This window comes from Anarrhichthys ocellatus, unplaced genomic scaffold (assembly GCF_004355925.1).
Source record: "Anarrhichthys ocellatus isolate YVR2014 unplaced genomic scaffold, GSC_Weel_1.0 scaffold264, whole genome shotgun sequence".
NCBI classification, from domain to species: domain Eukaryota; kingdom Metazoa; phylum Chordata; class Actinopteri; order Perciformes; family Anarhichadidae; genus Anarrhichthys; species Anarrhichthys ocellatus.
Window position 1 is genome coordinate 68,475 of NW_022280291.1, and position 14,700 is coordinate 83,174.

At 41.9% G+C, this 14,700-nt stretch overlaps 2 protein-coding genes across 2 annotated transcripts in view; one reads left to right on the plus strand and one right to left on the minus strand.

Moving 5' to 3' along the window:
- Positions 1-36: 36 nt before the first annotated feature.
- tmem121b (transmembrane protein 121B) lies at positions 37-4,855 on the plus strand. The gene has a single exon (XM_031879450.1). The coding sequence runs from the start codon at positions 80-82 to the stop codon at positions 1,253-1,255; it is 1,176 nt and encodes a 391-aa protein (XP_031735310.1). The 5' UTR covers positions 37-79; the 3' UTR covers positions 1,256-4,855.
- Positions 3,842-14,700, minus strand: part of il17ra1a (interleukin 17 receptor A1a) — a 13,208-nt gene continuing 2,349 nt past the window's right edge. The window contains exons 2-11 of the mRNA XM_031879447.1: positions 12,893-12,917; positions 12,469-12,615; positions 12,177-12,298; positions 10,536-10,662; positions 9,502-9,549; positions 9,261-9,415; positions 9,100-9,174; positions 8,915-8,984; positions 7,610-7,720; positions 3,842-7,464 (exon numbers count right to left, since the gene is read on the minus strand). Coding sequence (XP_031735307.1) covers positions 6,035-7,464; positions 7,610-7,720; positions 8,915-8,984; positions 9,100-9,174; positions 9,261-9,415; positions 9,502-9,549; positions 10,536-10,662; positions 12,177-12,298; positions 12,469-12,615; positions 12,893-12,917 — 2,310 coding nt within the window. The 3' untranslated portion in view covers positions 3,842-6,034. The remainder of the gene's footprint in view (positions 7,465-7,609; positions 7,721-8,914; positions 8,985-9,099; positions 9,175-9,260; positions 9,416-9,501; positions 9,550-10,535; positions 10,663-12,176; positions 12,299-12,468; positions 12,616-12,892; positions 12,918-14,700) is intronic.

Consider the following 14,700-nt stretch of genomic DNA (forward strand, 5'->3'; position numbering starts at 1 on the left):
CCTTTCTTTGCGCATTTGCACCTTTAAGAGCATCAGGAAGGAAGAAAGAAGGGAGAAAGGGAAGCGACGCACGACTACAATGATTGCAAAAACTGGGAACGACAATCCGAAGGCAGACTATCTCCGATCCGAAGCGAGCTATTGCCCAGACTCCCCCGTCTCCTCTTCTCCGGAAGCCGGGCAGCTAAGCAGGAGGCGGGACACCCAGACCACGAGCGGTAGCATCATCCAGGAGAGCGGCAGCATCCAGCCACTGGTCTACTCAGCCGCGGCCGCCGCCTGCATCATGTCATCGGGGGAGTTCATGCAGACCGCTCCGCTGCTAGCGCACAAATCCAAGAGGAGCGTGCTGTACAAGGCGCTCTGCTTCCTCCTTCTCGTCTTCCAGGGGGGCATTCTGGACTTCTACCTCATCATCTTCACCGACTTGTACTGGTGCTCATGGATCGCCACGGATCTGGTGGTGATCTCGGGCTGGGGGATTTTCTTCATGAAGAACGCGCGGAGCAAGAGGGAGCGGGCCTGCGGCTTCCACCAGAAGAGCTCCATCTTCGGCTGCAACCTCGGGGAGTTTACCTACGCCTACCTGGCCTGGCTCATATATGTTATCGCCTGCACCCCGAAGGTGGTGCTCATCCTGGAGACATCCATCCTGGACCTGATTGAGCTCAAGGTCCCGTGTGGAGTGACCGGCTTCAAGATCATCATGCTGCTGTCCGCGCCCCTGCTCTTCTGCCTCATCAACTCTATCATCGAGGATTTAAACGGGGCGACGGGGCACCACTCCCAGAGCTGCTTCATGAGCACCTGCTTGGACCTGCTGGACAGCTTCACACTGGTGGAGATGCTGCTGAGGAGCGAGATCCCCACCGTGTACCTGAAGTACACCGTCGTCTCTGTGTATTTTGTGGCCCTGGCTGTGCCGGTGATCTGGCTTTACGAGCTGACGGCGTCGGAGCTGCGCTGCCGGTGGCTGTGGGCCCGCTTCTCCACCTGCCTGGTGGTCAACGCGCCCCTGCTTGTAGTCAGGTGCTTCCAGGTCTTCGTCTACAGGATGCCGGTGTCGGTGTTCATGTTCAAAAACATCTTCTTCTTGGTCTTTAAGTTCCTGGAGCTGGTGGAGCAGTGTGTGGCGGTGCGGGGGGTCCGGAGGCTGACCGGAAGCAGCAACCCGGCCCAGTTCTCCCACTGCGTGTCCGAGAACGACATGTGTCCGCACGGATACGTCAACACCCTGGCAGTCACCCAGTCCTAGAGCCGGGGGCCACGGGCTGAGGGTCTGAGGTGATGGCGGGAAAGTGGAAAAGTCGTGTTGCGTTCCAGTTACGCTCAGGAAATGGGAAAATCCAACTGGAATCCAAATTAAAAACCCAACTCCTGCTTCCAGATTGTGGCTCTGGATAAATTATGACTTGGGGAAAAAAAGACACCACAAACCTACATGAAATGATATTCAGGAAATAATATGTTATTATATTTCACATTAAATTAACATTGGAAAGAAAATCTAAAGCTAATTATCCAGATCCAAATGTAAAGGGTTACTTTACCCAAATGGCAAAAACACATATTTTCTCAGTTACCTCTAGTGATGACTATATAGGTGTAGAGAGGCCATGGGGCCCAGACCCTAGATGGTAATTCAACCTTATACAATTGTGGCTAATATAAATAGCTTGGACTACAAATTGCATGTACTACTTAAATTGACGTCTATCTTCCCACAAACAGTGTCCCTGTGACTATGGTGAGCACGCTGGAGGAAGTTTTCATCCGAATGGCTTTCTAAAAAATAAATGGTTCCTAAAAAAACAGTCTGGTGTCCTTTTGATTTTTCAAAGTAACAGGGGCATCATTTGTGGAAAGAGATGTTGCTTTAGAACTTTTAGAATTGTGTGAGCACAGACTGAATCCAACCCAGGGGTGAAGAAATAAATCTCAGAGATAAATAAAAATATTGAATAAATAAAAAAATTCCAGTGAAAATATCTGCAGGTTAGATTCCACTGACATGGGTTTTTCAAAGTCTGAGACTGTGGGCCTACCCTCAGACAAAGCTTGGAAGAATATATGGCTCATCTATAAAAAAATGGGCCCCATGACTGGATAAAATCACAGGAGCTACCTTAGGGCCCTTGCCATTAAGTGGTGTATATTACCAAACAACACTGTGTAACTCGACCGAGTTACAAAGTATTTGCGACTGTAAGACCTGAGGCCTTCGGGGCCTGATAATCGAGCTACGACTGTGTTAAAACAACAAATATATTGGGAGTATGATGGATAAAACATCATGAAAATAAAATAATATATATAAGATTATGTTGCTGAGTTGGAAAGATGTGAGATAAGGGCAACTCTGAAACCTCGAAGCTAACTAATCTTTCTGGGGTTTCTACTTGGAAGTAAGACATTTTACACAACAGGAGAATGGATTTTTAAATTTTTGGACATGTCTGGAATGCATCACCTGATCCTTACAGCCACAGATCAGTCTACAGGTGCTACAGTCAAATGCAACTCCTCCAATAGCCTACAACAAATGGAGAACAAACTGTAGTGCATTGGACCTTGTGTTGAATTATGTGTGTTCAGTCTGAACCGATGTGGTAGTGTGCAGAGGGACACAGACAACAGCTGGAATTTGAGTCGTGTTGGGACTTAAAGTGCCATTTGAAGAATCCTCTGGCTCACCAGGGCTCTGCTATACCCCCCCCCCCCCCCCCCTCCCCTCCCCTCCCTTTACCCAATTGTTTTCTATTGACAACAGTGTTGCATATCTCTGCTGGTTCTAAATGCTGTGTCTGGTACTGAGAGTAGAGTAGACACGTGTGTGTGTGTGTGTGTGTGTGTGTGTGTGTGTGTTTAAGTCAATACCATGCATAAAGATCCAACAGTGCCATGACAAACAGCCCTACAATGGACATGGCAGATCAAAGTATATGAAGAAGATGTATAGTAAAAACATTGTGCATTATAGATCAGAGGGGTCTGAATGGATTTTAGTGCCTATTATTTTGGAGCTGAATTAACTCAATTTATTGAGGTGTGCAATTTGCCAGCTTTGTTTGCTACTAGTGATCAGTGTTTAGAGGTTCAGATGTTGTGCCTTGTGAACAGCGTAGCGTAGGACTGCTGAGGGCTCAAGACTGATGAGAAGGAAAGTCCACCATAAAGGACAATACACAGAGTTTTGTCAAGTTTATGCCCATTTACTGCAAATCACACACCTGTTTACATTATTGCTACTATTTTGTGTAATGTTTTACATGTCTGCCTACCTCCCAGGAAGCTACTAGTTTCCCATCATTTTAATACAACTTTGAAATTGAATTTTATCCCCACTAAACCACCACAGTGACCATCATGTCTTTTGTTTGTCAAATTATACTTACGCTTAATGTCTGTTTAAGTACAGATTGATTTGACAAGTCTGCACTGTATACCATGTGGCCAATAGTATGTGTACTGCCCACATACTTTTGGTCTGGTTTTCCTGGTTTGTTCTTGGTACTTAACTAAGCTCAACGTTCATATGACGTTCAAGGTGGAAGATGACCTATGAAGTAACTTTCAGGTCTCTGCAGGTGATTTTTATGCTGCATTGAAATTAACTGATCCCAGTGACTCCCTGGAGAAAAGCAACTGCAAAACATGCTGTTTGCTTAGAAAATGGCCAGAATCACTGGCATCCAATTTATGGGCACAAGACTTGCAGGTAACAAGGGTCAAACATGCAAAGTGAGACTTGCTGGGCAAACTCTGCTCTAATGGTTAATGGCTGCTGACGAACACAATGTCAGAACCAACAAGGAGAAAAAGCTCAGTATAAATCAAGTTTAAATAGGTTTTCCACCCATACGCAAACTACTTGAATGTGAAAGCTCCATACTTATATAACATGTTAATGACAACAATATGGCAAAGACTATCTGCTGATCTAGACCATGAGATGTGGTTGAAAGTGATGTTGAGATTATTTGTGTCAAAATACTATTCACAATCTCCAGAACAAATTGTCACTCTCAATAATGCAATAAAAAAGTTGAATGAATAGATATTTGTTGGATATTCCCGTTGCAGACACCAGGCTGCTCTTATGAAGTTGACCCTGAAGAGTGACCTCTCTGTGGAGTCCTGCTGTACACAAAATACATCACTGCTTCAGTGCTTCTCCTGGCTTTGTTTCTCATGTTGCACTGAGAGCAGCATTTTAAATGCTTATCATATATTGCCAAAGTATTTAAAATGTTATATTTTATACTATTTTGTATTATTTCCGCATGCCAGTAATCTGCTAAATCGTTGCATATGTAAGATACATATAGGAGGTACCTACACTGTTGAAAAGGCTCTAACAATGTGTATTTGGATTTGCACAAGAAGCTTACCACACAGTCAACTCAAAAGCTGGGGCATTTCTTGACATTGAATTTAAACTGAAGTGTAGTAGGCCTTTAACCTGCATGAACAAGCACAGTGACACTGAAACTACCAAAGGCTTTCATGGACATGAATATTCAAAAGGAGCCAATCATGCAACACAGATTCAAATGTTTAGCCTACGTGCAAAGAAAAACACAATGTGTGCAATCTGAACACTTGTCTTTCATTATACAGGCTTTCTTTTTCTTCAAACTTGTTTACAGGGAAAGAACATTGCTGTTGTTTACAGATCGGATTTCACCTGTGCTGTAAAGTCGTGTGGTACTGATATAATCCAATCTATGTACTGTAGATGTAAAACCGATTATGTGGTTAAAACCTGAAATAAATCTGAGGAAACTACTGTACAAAGTTTTAAAAGTCATTTAATATTTTTGGGGGATTTCTTTATAACAGAGGAAAATCACTGACCCTGACCCAAAGATAAGTGCTGTAAGAGACATTAAAGAACTTCATTATCAAGAAAGTGTAATCCTAACACAAACACACTGATAAAAAAATATTATTTACAATATTCCAGGATATTTGACCTTTCTCCCATGGATAAAAGGACAATTGTTGAAGGCAGCACACACATCACATATTTCCTTCAATGCAGTTTAACTGCAGAAACAAAATCAAAACAGTAAGAATTCAAATATTTTCAGTTTAAAACATTCAACAAATGAACTCACATTGTCCACAGAATGTTAGGAAGTAAAAGTCTTCAATGATATCCATGTACTGTTTTGAAGAGATATCTACTGAAATGAGCATGCTAACCACCTAGCCCCGGCACGTCCTGCAATACCACTTGTACCTAGAGAGGCGGTAGTGAGCACAAACCACAGCGCCAGGAGTCACAGCGTGGAGCGCTAGGTCTAACCTGTGTGACAGCAGGAATAGAAAGATGTTAACTAGGCGGGGTGTTGGGGCAGTCCACCAGGATCAGAACTCTGGCTCTGGAGTTAGTGCTGGCTGAATTCAAGATGGTAGTTAACTTAAGGTCCGTCTCCAGAGCCGCCCCGCACCTTTAAAACTAGACGTCCACGAGATTTTATCAGGGCCCCCCTACAAGATGGGGCCTCAAGAGCGTGTGAGAATCCATGTCTCTAATCAGTTCAGAATGTGTTTCAAGTTACTGCCAATTTGTGAACCTGGAGCTTTCGGGCCCCAGAGGATCTGTGCAGTTGGTGCTTTGCAACCTCCTGTCTGAGTTCAGCTGCAGTTCCTCTAATGCTCAATAGGTGCTGATGCAAATGTCTCCATCATTTCTTCCTCCATTTAAGAAGTCCAACATCATTTTCCTGTACATATCTACCGGGTGCAACACCCAAACAAACAACTGTTTTTGACATGAACAATATTCATGTAAAGTCATTGCGTTTTTGTTTTATGATCATGTTGATTTGTCTTCATTTGTTTTGATCAAATAACAATAATACAAAAATAATATAGGAGTTATTATATCCAGAAAATCATCAACTAATATTGGAGCCTCACCCTTTACTGGCCACAGAAACACCTTTGTGTTTTGGGCTCTTACACCCTCCTACATTCAGGCACTCATTATGATCACACAGGTGACATAGGTTAAAGTCAGTGGAGGTTATCCGAGATTCTTCTGAAACAGCTTCTCCTGCAGTCTTCTCAGAGCCACCAGCGGATCCTCTTTGACAGGGCGTTCATGCTGGGAGGACATTTTGGAGATGTACCCTTGATCAGATCCACTGCTTGGACCCTTTCCACTGGGCCCTAGAACCTCCTCCATCTCTGCAGGCTGAGAGTGGCAGGTTTCGGATTGATGGAAGTATTCCCTCTGCATGCTGGTACAAGATAATTCTTGAGGTTTTAAGTTCAGGGAGTCCTGTGGGGCAGAGTTTGTCTTCTCCGAACGAGCAGAGAATTGGCCTTTCGGTAGCTCTTCCTCTTCCTCATCCTCTGTGGGAATTTGACTGAAGGGTTCTGCCTGGAGGAATAGCCAGTTCTGTCTTGGTGGTCGCAGGTTGTTTAAAACAGGCTCAACCATGTAGACAGATTCTAGCCTGGGGCAGTGAGGATGCACATCATCCGTCAACACCTCATCCGGGTTTGACAGATACTGATGTTTGTGCTTAGGGTTGACTACTGGTGTAAGTTCTGCCACTGATGACTGTTCGCGCTCTGGGTTGAGTTCAGGTGTAAGCACGAGAAGACTGTCATTTTCATTGATTTCTACCTCATGGATGTAGACAGGAAGTCCATCTCTGATTAGAGGAACACACTCTAGGACTGGAGGGATCTGTAGTTGGTCTAAGAGTCGGTTAGCCTCAGTCATGACCTCCTCCTCATCGTTCACACACTCCTTCTCGAACCAGTCAGGATTTTCCAACTGGTAGGCCTGGAAGGCTTCGATGGCATTCTTCAGGGCTCTACCTGATGGACAGTCGAAATATTCATCCCCACCAATGCCCTTGATGTGGTTGACCTGACCTGGCTGATACTTCTCAATGTCTAGGATGCGGAAGTACAACTCTTCGAAATGCTTCATCAGCTTGTATTTGACTGCGATGTCAAAAACTGATGGCACGTCTTGTTCCCTGCTGATGTCATCAAAGTAAGCCACCATGTACTTGCCCAGCATGCCGGCCTGGTGCATGTCTGGTAGGAAGAGGTTGAGAAAGGGAGTGAGCATGTCGTCAGTAGGGGAGAGAACGTCTTCCCTCAGAGTCACCCGGCCTTGACCGCACATGGCCCTCCACTTTGCCTGGACGCCTTGCGAGCACAGCACCAGGATTTTGTCAGAGGGATTTTTGAGCTGTTGTCGTTGCCACTCAAGCCAGCGAAGGCGCCCCACCATGCTGACTGAGGTGGAATCTAACAGGTCCACAAGCACATTGGTGCCACACTTGGCCTGAAGGAAGGCGCAGAGCTTTAGCACTACATCCCTGTAAAGGCGGTGGTCCTGAGAGTAGATGACCAGCACTTTGGGAGGCTGTTTAAGTTGCTGCTCCCACGGTATTTCACCTACCACAGGTGCTGCAGTAACACCAGGTTTGCCTGAAAGTGCATGAGAGCACAGATGAATGCCATAAGCAAATTAAGAGTCATTTTGAAGGTGCTATATGCAAACATTCAGATAATTGATAGAGCAGCAAACAACTATTTGCTATAACTATAAAACTTAATATGTATTGCGACTAACCTTGCTTCCGGCATAGGACGTACATAACAACTGCCATCACAACACACATAAATACCACTCCCAGGACGACAAATGTGTACACGGGGACATCAGGGGCATCTATTGGCTTTGCTGTGGAAATCAGAACACAGTTCACTAATTAGCATTTCCCATAGGGTGTTGTTTTAGTCCTTTTTAGAGAAAAAGTAAGGAATTATTTTCGGAAAGGAGCCATTGTGCCCTTAAAAGTGACTGATGGATCACATGCCATTGGGCTTAATGTGTGCAAAGCAGAAGTAGGCGTTGGTATTAGAAATCTACAGAAAACAAAATATTCCATTAACAGGTATTTACCTGTTTTCATGACGTAAACTGAATAGCAGCTGTACAAGCTTAATATAAAAACATGGTGTCTTGATGTAGGGAGAGTCTGTCTATCGGCGCTCATCTTTCCTGACTCAAGACCTTATTGCCAAGTTCACAGATCGGTATGGTTCAGCAGTGAGCACAGAATGGCGAGGAAGTAGGAATTTGAGAAATGTCGAGAGCAGTTTGCAGTACAGGTGGAGCTCCCACTATTTTCACTCACATGGCCAAATGCTGTTAAACAGGTCTGGCTACGTTTCTAATTTGTTAGGAGATTTGTATTAATCTGTACTTATTTTGTCCTGTTTTCCTTGTTGCTGAAAAAACAAAATTTCCTCACTGGGATCAATAAAGACTTACTGTGCCTTGCAGTATGTTCACCCATGCGCAAAATGGAAGAAGACACTATGAGAGCACAATTATCAATTAAAATGTTTTACTATAATTTTTTTATATTTGGGCTGTATGAAATGGACCTACACAAAATAAGTCAAAATTGGTGAGGTGATATGAAAAAAAAAAACTTGTTTAAAGAAGTAAAAAAAAATTAAATTGGTGTGTGCATTATGTATTCACCCTCTTTGCTATGAAGCCCGTCAATAAGATCCGGTGCCACCAATTACCTTCAGAAGTCACACAACTAGTTTAAAAAAGTCCATTTATGGAGTGTTATGGAGTCAAAGTGTTACATGATCTGTCACATGATCTAGCGGAGCACCATTATTACAAAATGGAAAGAATATGGCACCACAACCCATCTGCCAAGAGAGGACAAAAATTCACGGCAAGCAAGGAGGACGTTAATCAGAGAGGCAACAAAGAGACCAAAGATAACCCTGACAGAACTGTAAAGCTCAACAGTATCTGGCACAGAGCTGGGCTTTATGGAAGTGGCCAGAAAAAAGCCAGGTGCTTAAAGATATGAATGAATATCAAAATCATGGCTAGGAGCCAACATACCAGGACAAAAATCCAGAGTTCTCTTTCGACGGGCACATTCCTGGCCACATTGTGGGAAAAGAGGTTTGATCTGAAGCGAAGAATGAAGTAATGTCAACAAATGTCATCATAGAGAATGTAGAGTTATTGCCATCTCGAAAAACAAAAATAGTAGTACACTAACATCACTCAGCAAAATATTTTACCTCAGCATCAAACTGGCAGCAAAATCTTGGCCATTTATCCAGGCTGAACGTTACATTCAGGGTCTTCTGATTGGCCTGGAGAAGAGAGTTTAAAAAAATGCATTCATCTTCTATGTGAGACAGCCTACTGCTGAAAAATATCCAGCATAATGTGACCTCACCTTGTATGTGCGGCCTACATGTTGGGTAGTGGAGCAGCTAACAATAACAATGTATTCCTCACAGAGAGTGTCGGGAGTGAAGCTGACAGCCAGAGCGGATCTTCCACGGACTGCAGTGATCTTAGTCAGACTGATGTTAGGCTGCCACAGACTTCCTACAGTACAGCAACAAGGCAGCGTGTTAGAAGTGGTCTCTGTAAATTACCCACTCTTACTGGGCTTTAGAATGTCAGGGACTCACCTCTCTCTATGCAAAACTCGGTCATCTGCATTTTGGGATCTGGACAATCTGTGTAAATCAGAGAATTTCATCAAATTCAAGTCAGGAAGACTAAGAGTTCTGCAAAGTGAAAACGACACTGGATGCACCTAGTTTGCTTTATTTCACAAACTAGGCGCTGTTTTGAGTTTAGGAAATTGGGAAAGAGTTGTACGAGTCATCACACTGTAATCTTTTGTTTGCAGATATCAGGAGTCTCATTTATAACCGTTGCGTACACACAAAACAGGGCCTGAAAGATATACTGTACAAGATATACATTTAGCCAGCGTTAACAGTGTGTGTACGAGCCTCGGAATAAAAGCCTGTTGCTGTTCATCAAGTTGTTGTTCGTCTGGTGTATAACTACACTACAGAAACATTACATCTGGCACCATTAAGACTGTGCAAATGGCAGAATTGGGAGTGAACGAGTGTTTTTCCTCTCGGTAGTCTCCATGATTCACCGTAAAGAGCCACTGCGGATCAGCAGCTCATTTCTATGCATCAACATTCATAAGTTGCTTTGCTTTGACCATTTATTGTTTAATGTGGGTGTGTAGTGGGCGGCATGTGAAGCTGAACCAGCTGCTCACATTTACAGGTTGATTTGGGATTTATAAAAGGAAATGTCTCACTGGCAGGAAGGTTTTATAAATCTGAATATGTTTTGGCGTACGTGCATTTGCAAAAACGTACGTTCCTCCTTTGAACGTATGCAAACATTTAGTGTGAATCCTACACTCTGTTTTATAAATGAGACCCCAGATCTGTATATATATATACACACTGTACATAATACATATATACATAATCCTGTATATTCCAGTTAACCATTTTACTTAGGCTCCAAACTAACACACTAACGCACAGATTAATAACACGTGTTGAAAACTAACAAATATGAAAACTGGAGTGAGATAAATTTGACTTTACACATTTGTGTTAATACATTTAATAAAATAAAACATAAGCATGAACAGACAAATATATAAACTCTTTTGGTTTTAACTCACCAGGGACGTTGACATCAGTGCTGACGTCGTAGCCGCTGTGGTTCAGCTCTGTTTTGGGGATGTTGAAGACAGAGACCCGGTATGTCTGACCAGGGTCCACCACGAGCGTGTTAGCTGAGAACGACCACTGAAAGAGCAAAACAATATTGTCCGTTAGAAACTTTGTTGACTGATTTGACCAAATACAAACTGTGTCGCTAAGCTCTACGTGGAGCTATGCAACAGGGTTTTATTTCTCTGGTCTTGATCGTCTGCATTTTATATTGACCTGCACTAAACTGCACAATATTTTGGGTGCCCAGTTATGGCTGCATGCTCAAGGCGGTGACTCACACTTTCTAAAAACACCTTTTATTACCCGTTTTATACTCTCACTGCCTGCCTACTCCTCACTAACTACTCTTAACCAGCCGATTGGGGGCGCTAGCAATAACCAGACGGACACTTCCAGTTCTGACTACTGAAGCCAAAGCGAAATGTCTTAAACTTGCACTCTCTCCACGACCAGCAGGGGGCAACTTCTGTGGTTCCAAAAAGAAGTCCAAGTGTATAGAAAATTACACTACTTCTTACTTGATTTATTACCTCAGTGAAGATTGTAAACATGAGTTTATGTTCTCAATCTCTAGTTTCAAGTCTTCTTCAATACAGCATGATGTTCATTTAGTAAATTATGGTCCATTTAGAGTCAAATAGACTCTAGAAAGCAAGGTATCCTTTAGGGCCAGAGCCGTATACGGCGTCTCTCCATAGCAGTCCTAATATGTCACTTCCGTTCAGTGGTTGCAAAAAGCCAAGATGACAATGGCCAAAATCCAAGATGGCGACGGCCAAATTGCCGAATTTGAGGCTTATAAAATTGAAGTTTATTATCATTATTTCTGTAAGTGCCAATTTGTTATTCTTTTGTTTTGTTGGGGGGCGTAGTGCCGCTGTCAATTATGTAAGAGGTTACTATAATTAGGAGGGTTACTTGATGCAGGTGTTGCTGACTGGGCAGAAGCGAACAGTTTTTGACTGTGCGATAATGAATGAAGATGAATGTTATGATTTATTTTGTCTATGAGTTAGGAAAGTGGCTGTGCTCTTTTTGTTTTGGAAGTGCTGCGATTGTAAGACATAAATTGTCTATACTTTTTGCACGTGTCTAAACAAAGCAATTAGCAACCGTGGTGGCCTTTGTTTGATAGGCAATGGGGTCACTACAATTACATTAAAATAAGCATTGCCAATCCAGTTTCAGGAAAGTACGCTTGAATAGGACTGTGTTAAGAAACATCTCAGCTTTCCATCATGGGTTTCTTATAGAGTAACATATGAACTGTTTCGTTATGTAAATGAGCTCCACCTCTTTGCAAAATCCTGATGGCAATTGTCGCCAAGGGCATAAGCAGCTTATATTGTTCAATGAAAAAACAGTGGCTGAGATCAGGTCCAGTTCTGATGTTATGAACTGTGATAATACCAGCAGGACATATTCAGGGAAAAAACACAGAAGTTCTCTGATCTTAAAATCATACAATAGTATGAAATATTTGCTCCCTTTCTGTATACCAATATAGAATATTATATTATAAGGGTCACATATTTATAATGGCACTATCATTTTACGAAATATCTGAGTTGTTGTGAGCCACCCACCTTTTCCCCCGTCGGACTTCTCATTGAGAGTTTGTCTTTGAAGGAATATCGGACACACAGGTTCTGGTTGGTGGACGTTACCAGAACATGAAGCTCGGTGGCTTTCAGGTAACTTATACTGCCTGAGGAGAGACATAGCAGAGGTCACTGCCTGTCTTCACTACATCACATCAAATGAAGCTAAACCCAAGTCATCATCTGAAATTTAACAATTATTAAATGTACTTTTTCCTTGTCTACCACTACTTCTTGCAAATTTTAATGTAATACCTGAGACAGCAGACGGACTCACCATCATCCTTTATGTTCCAGTTAGCGACCAGCACAGGGTGCAGGTGTCCTGTCTCATCCTGCCTTGTGTTCACGCTCACCTGCAGCCCCTCTGGACTGCTGGGAGTGTACTGATTCACATCCAGCCATTTACTGTCCATACAGTTACCTGCATACAGACAGACACACGCTGCATGTCAGAGAGCTGGGAAACCGGACATCTCATTTTCAATCGTTCACATCTTTATTTCTTAATGTATTTTCTCATTTAACTTTAAGATAAAGTATGATTATATTGTTGACTAAATGTGTCGAACAATATTATTTAAACCGCTCAGAATCCAAACCTGAAATGTGTGAACGTTAGGTGACTTTGTGTGCTCAACAAATGAGAATAAACTAGGAAATGACAATAGTAAGAATAAGGAAGAGTAAAATTCACTCACTTGTGGTGACTGTACACCTCAAACCCTGTGTCAGGAAAAAAAAAGAAAAAAGAGATTAATGAGAATTGTAGTATTGTCAATCTTACAAATATAAATTTGCCAAGTTTTCACCAATTACACAAAGAGCTTCACAAAAAAACAAAAACACCTTTGAAAAAAACATAAATAAACATAAAACAAAATCAAACATCAACAACTGGGAGGGCAGTAAAGAAGCCCGGTCCTTCTTTGCCAAGAAGGACCGGGCACATCAATACTATGTGTGTAGGAGCTATTTATATGATGTTAGTACTAGTTATTTTATTCACAAGTAGTATTGGTAAATTATTCTCGATGTTTGCTTGTTGAGGTTAGATTTTGCGATGTATTAAGATAGCTTTATCTTTTGATAGTCATTCGTTTTGTTTAATTATTTTTGTTGTTGTTTAAGTATACTTGTTTTTTTGGTTTGATCGTTTATGAATTGGTTTATAACACTGTGGGCACCTGCAAGTAGGCAGTCTGGCATTGATTTATGGTTGTTTTCGGATGTGGCCACTACAGTGTGTATCGAGGCACAAAAAATCTGGTGATCCATTTTCTAATTCTGATCTAAATTGTTTATTCTCCCGTGTTTATGAATTAAAAACTGGTGAAAAAAAGGCTTTACAAGGATAATCTTACTAATTTCTTTTTTTTTCCATCTGTGAAAGACGTGGGAAAAAAGTTTTAACCGGTGAAACACCTGGACAGTTGTTTTGCCTGCTGCCTCCTTTCTGACACCCACTGCTACTACTACTATTATTATTATTATTATTATTATTATTATTATTATAATAATAATAATAATAATAATAAGTCACATTTACTATATTACTGCTTTTTTATCATTGTATTTTATCCACTGCTGCTGTTATTATTAGTAATCAATCAATCTATTATTATTTATGCTATTTTTTGTGCTATTTAGTGCTCTTGATATGTATGATTTCTGTCATATGGATAGAACTATGTTGTAAATCTATTATGTTCTTTCTGTACACATAACATCTATCACACTTCTGTCCATCCTGATAGAGGGATCCCTCCTCTTTCTTTCTTTCCCTGTTAAATAGTTTTTGGGGGACTTTTTACTTTTCCAATGTGAGGGTCCAAGGACAGAGGATGTCGTATGTACAGCTTGTAAAGCCCTCTGAGGCAATTTTGTGATATTGGCCTATACAAATACAATTGAACTGAATTTTTTTTATTAACTTTTATGCACGACGCCCCCAAATTCTTGGGCTCTAGGGCTCAGAGCCCAGAGCATTTACCATCGAAAAAATGTACATATCGAGAGCGAATATTTAGCATGTATACATGTTATATACCAGATTAAACAGCAACATCTGGGCAACACTATCATGCAAGTAATTTTTTACACACTCCAAACACAATTATACACAACTAATATAAGCAACTAGAAGATGTACCACAATATCACGTATTTTTCGCCACGAGTCGGCGACCTATGCACACCGCTTCGATACTCTGACAAAAAGCTAACGGCTACACGGCCGACCAATACACCAAAAAGCAAGAGGATTCGACACAGAATCCAGCGATATATTCAGAATTTTTCTCCATGAAACCAGTACAAAGCTGTGAGCAAACAAACGCCAGAACAACAAACCGCTTCACCGCAAAAATCTTAGCAGCACCTCACCTTTACGAAGATTCACGAAAAGAACGGCATAATTCCTCAGTTAGCGGCTAAAAACATTGTTGCTACGTACATCCTGTCTGTTTCTCATCTGTTTCCTGTAGAATGGGGGGGGGGGGGGGGGGGG

Bases quoted from the DNA above. Each gene is read 5' to 3' on its own strand.
- tmem121b (XM_031879450.1), top strand. From the start codon at position 80: ATGATTGCAAAAACTGGGAACGACAATCCGAAGGCAGACTATCTCCGA.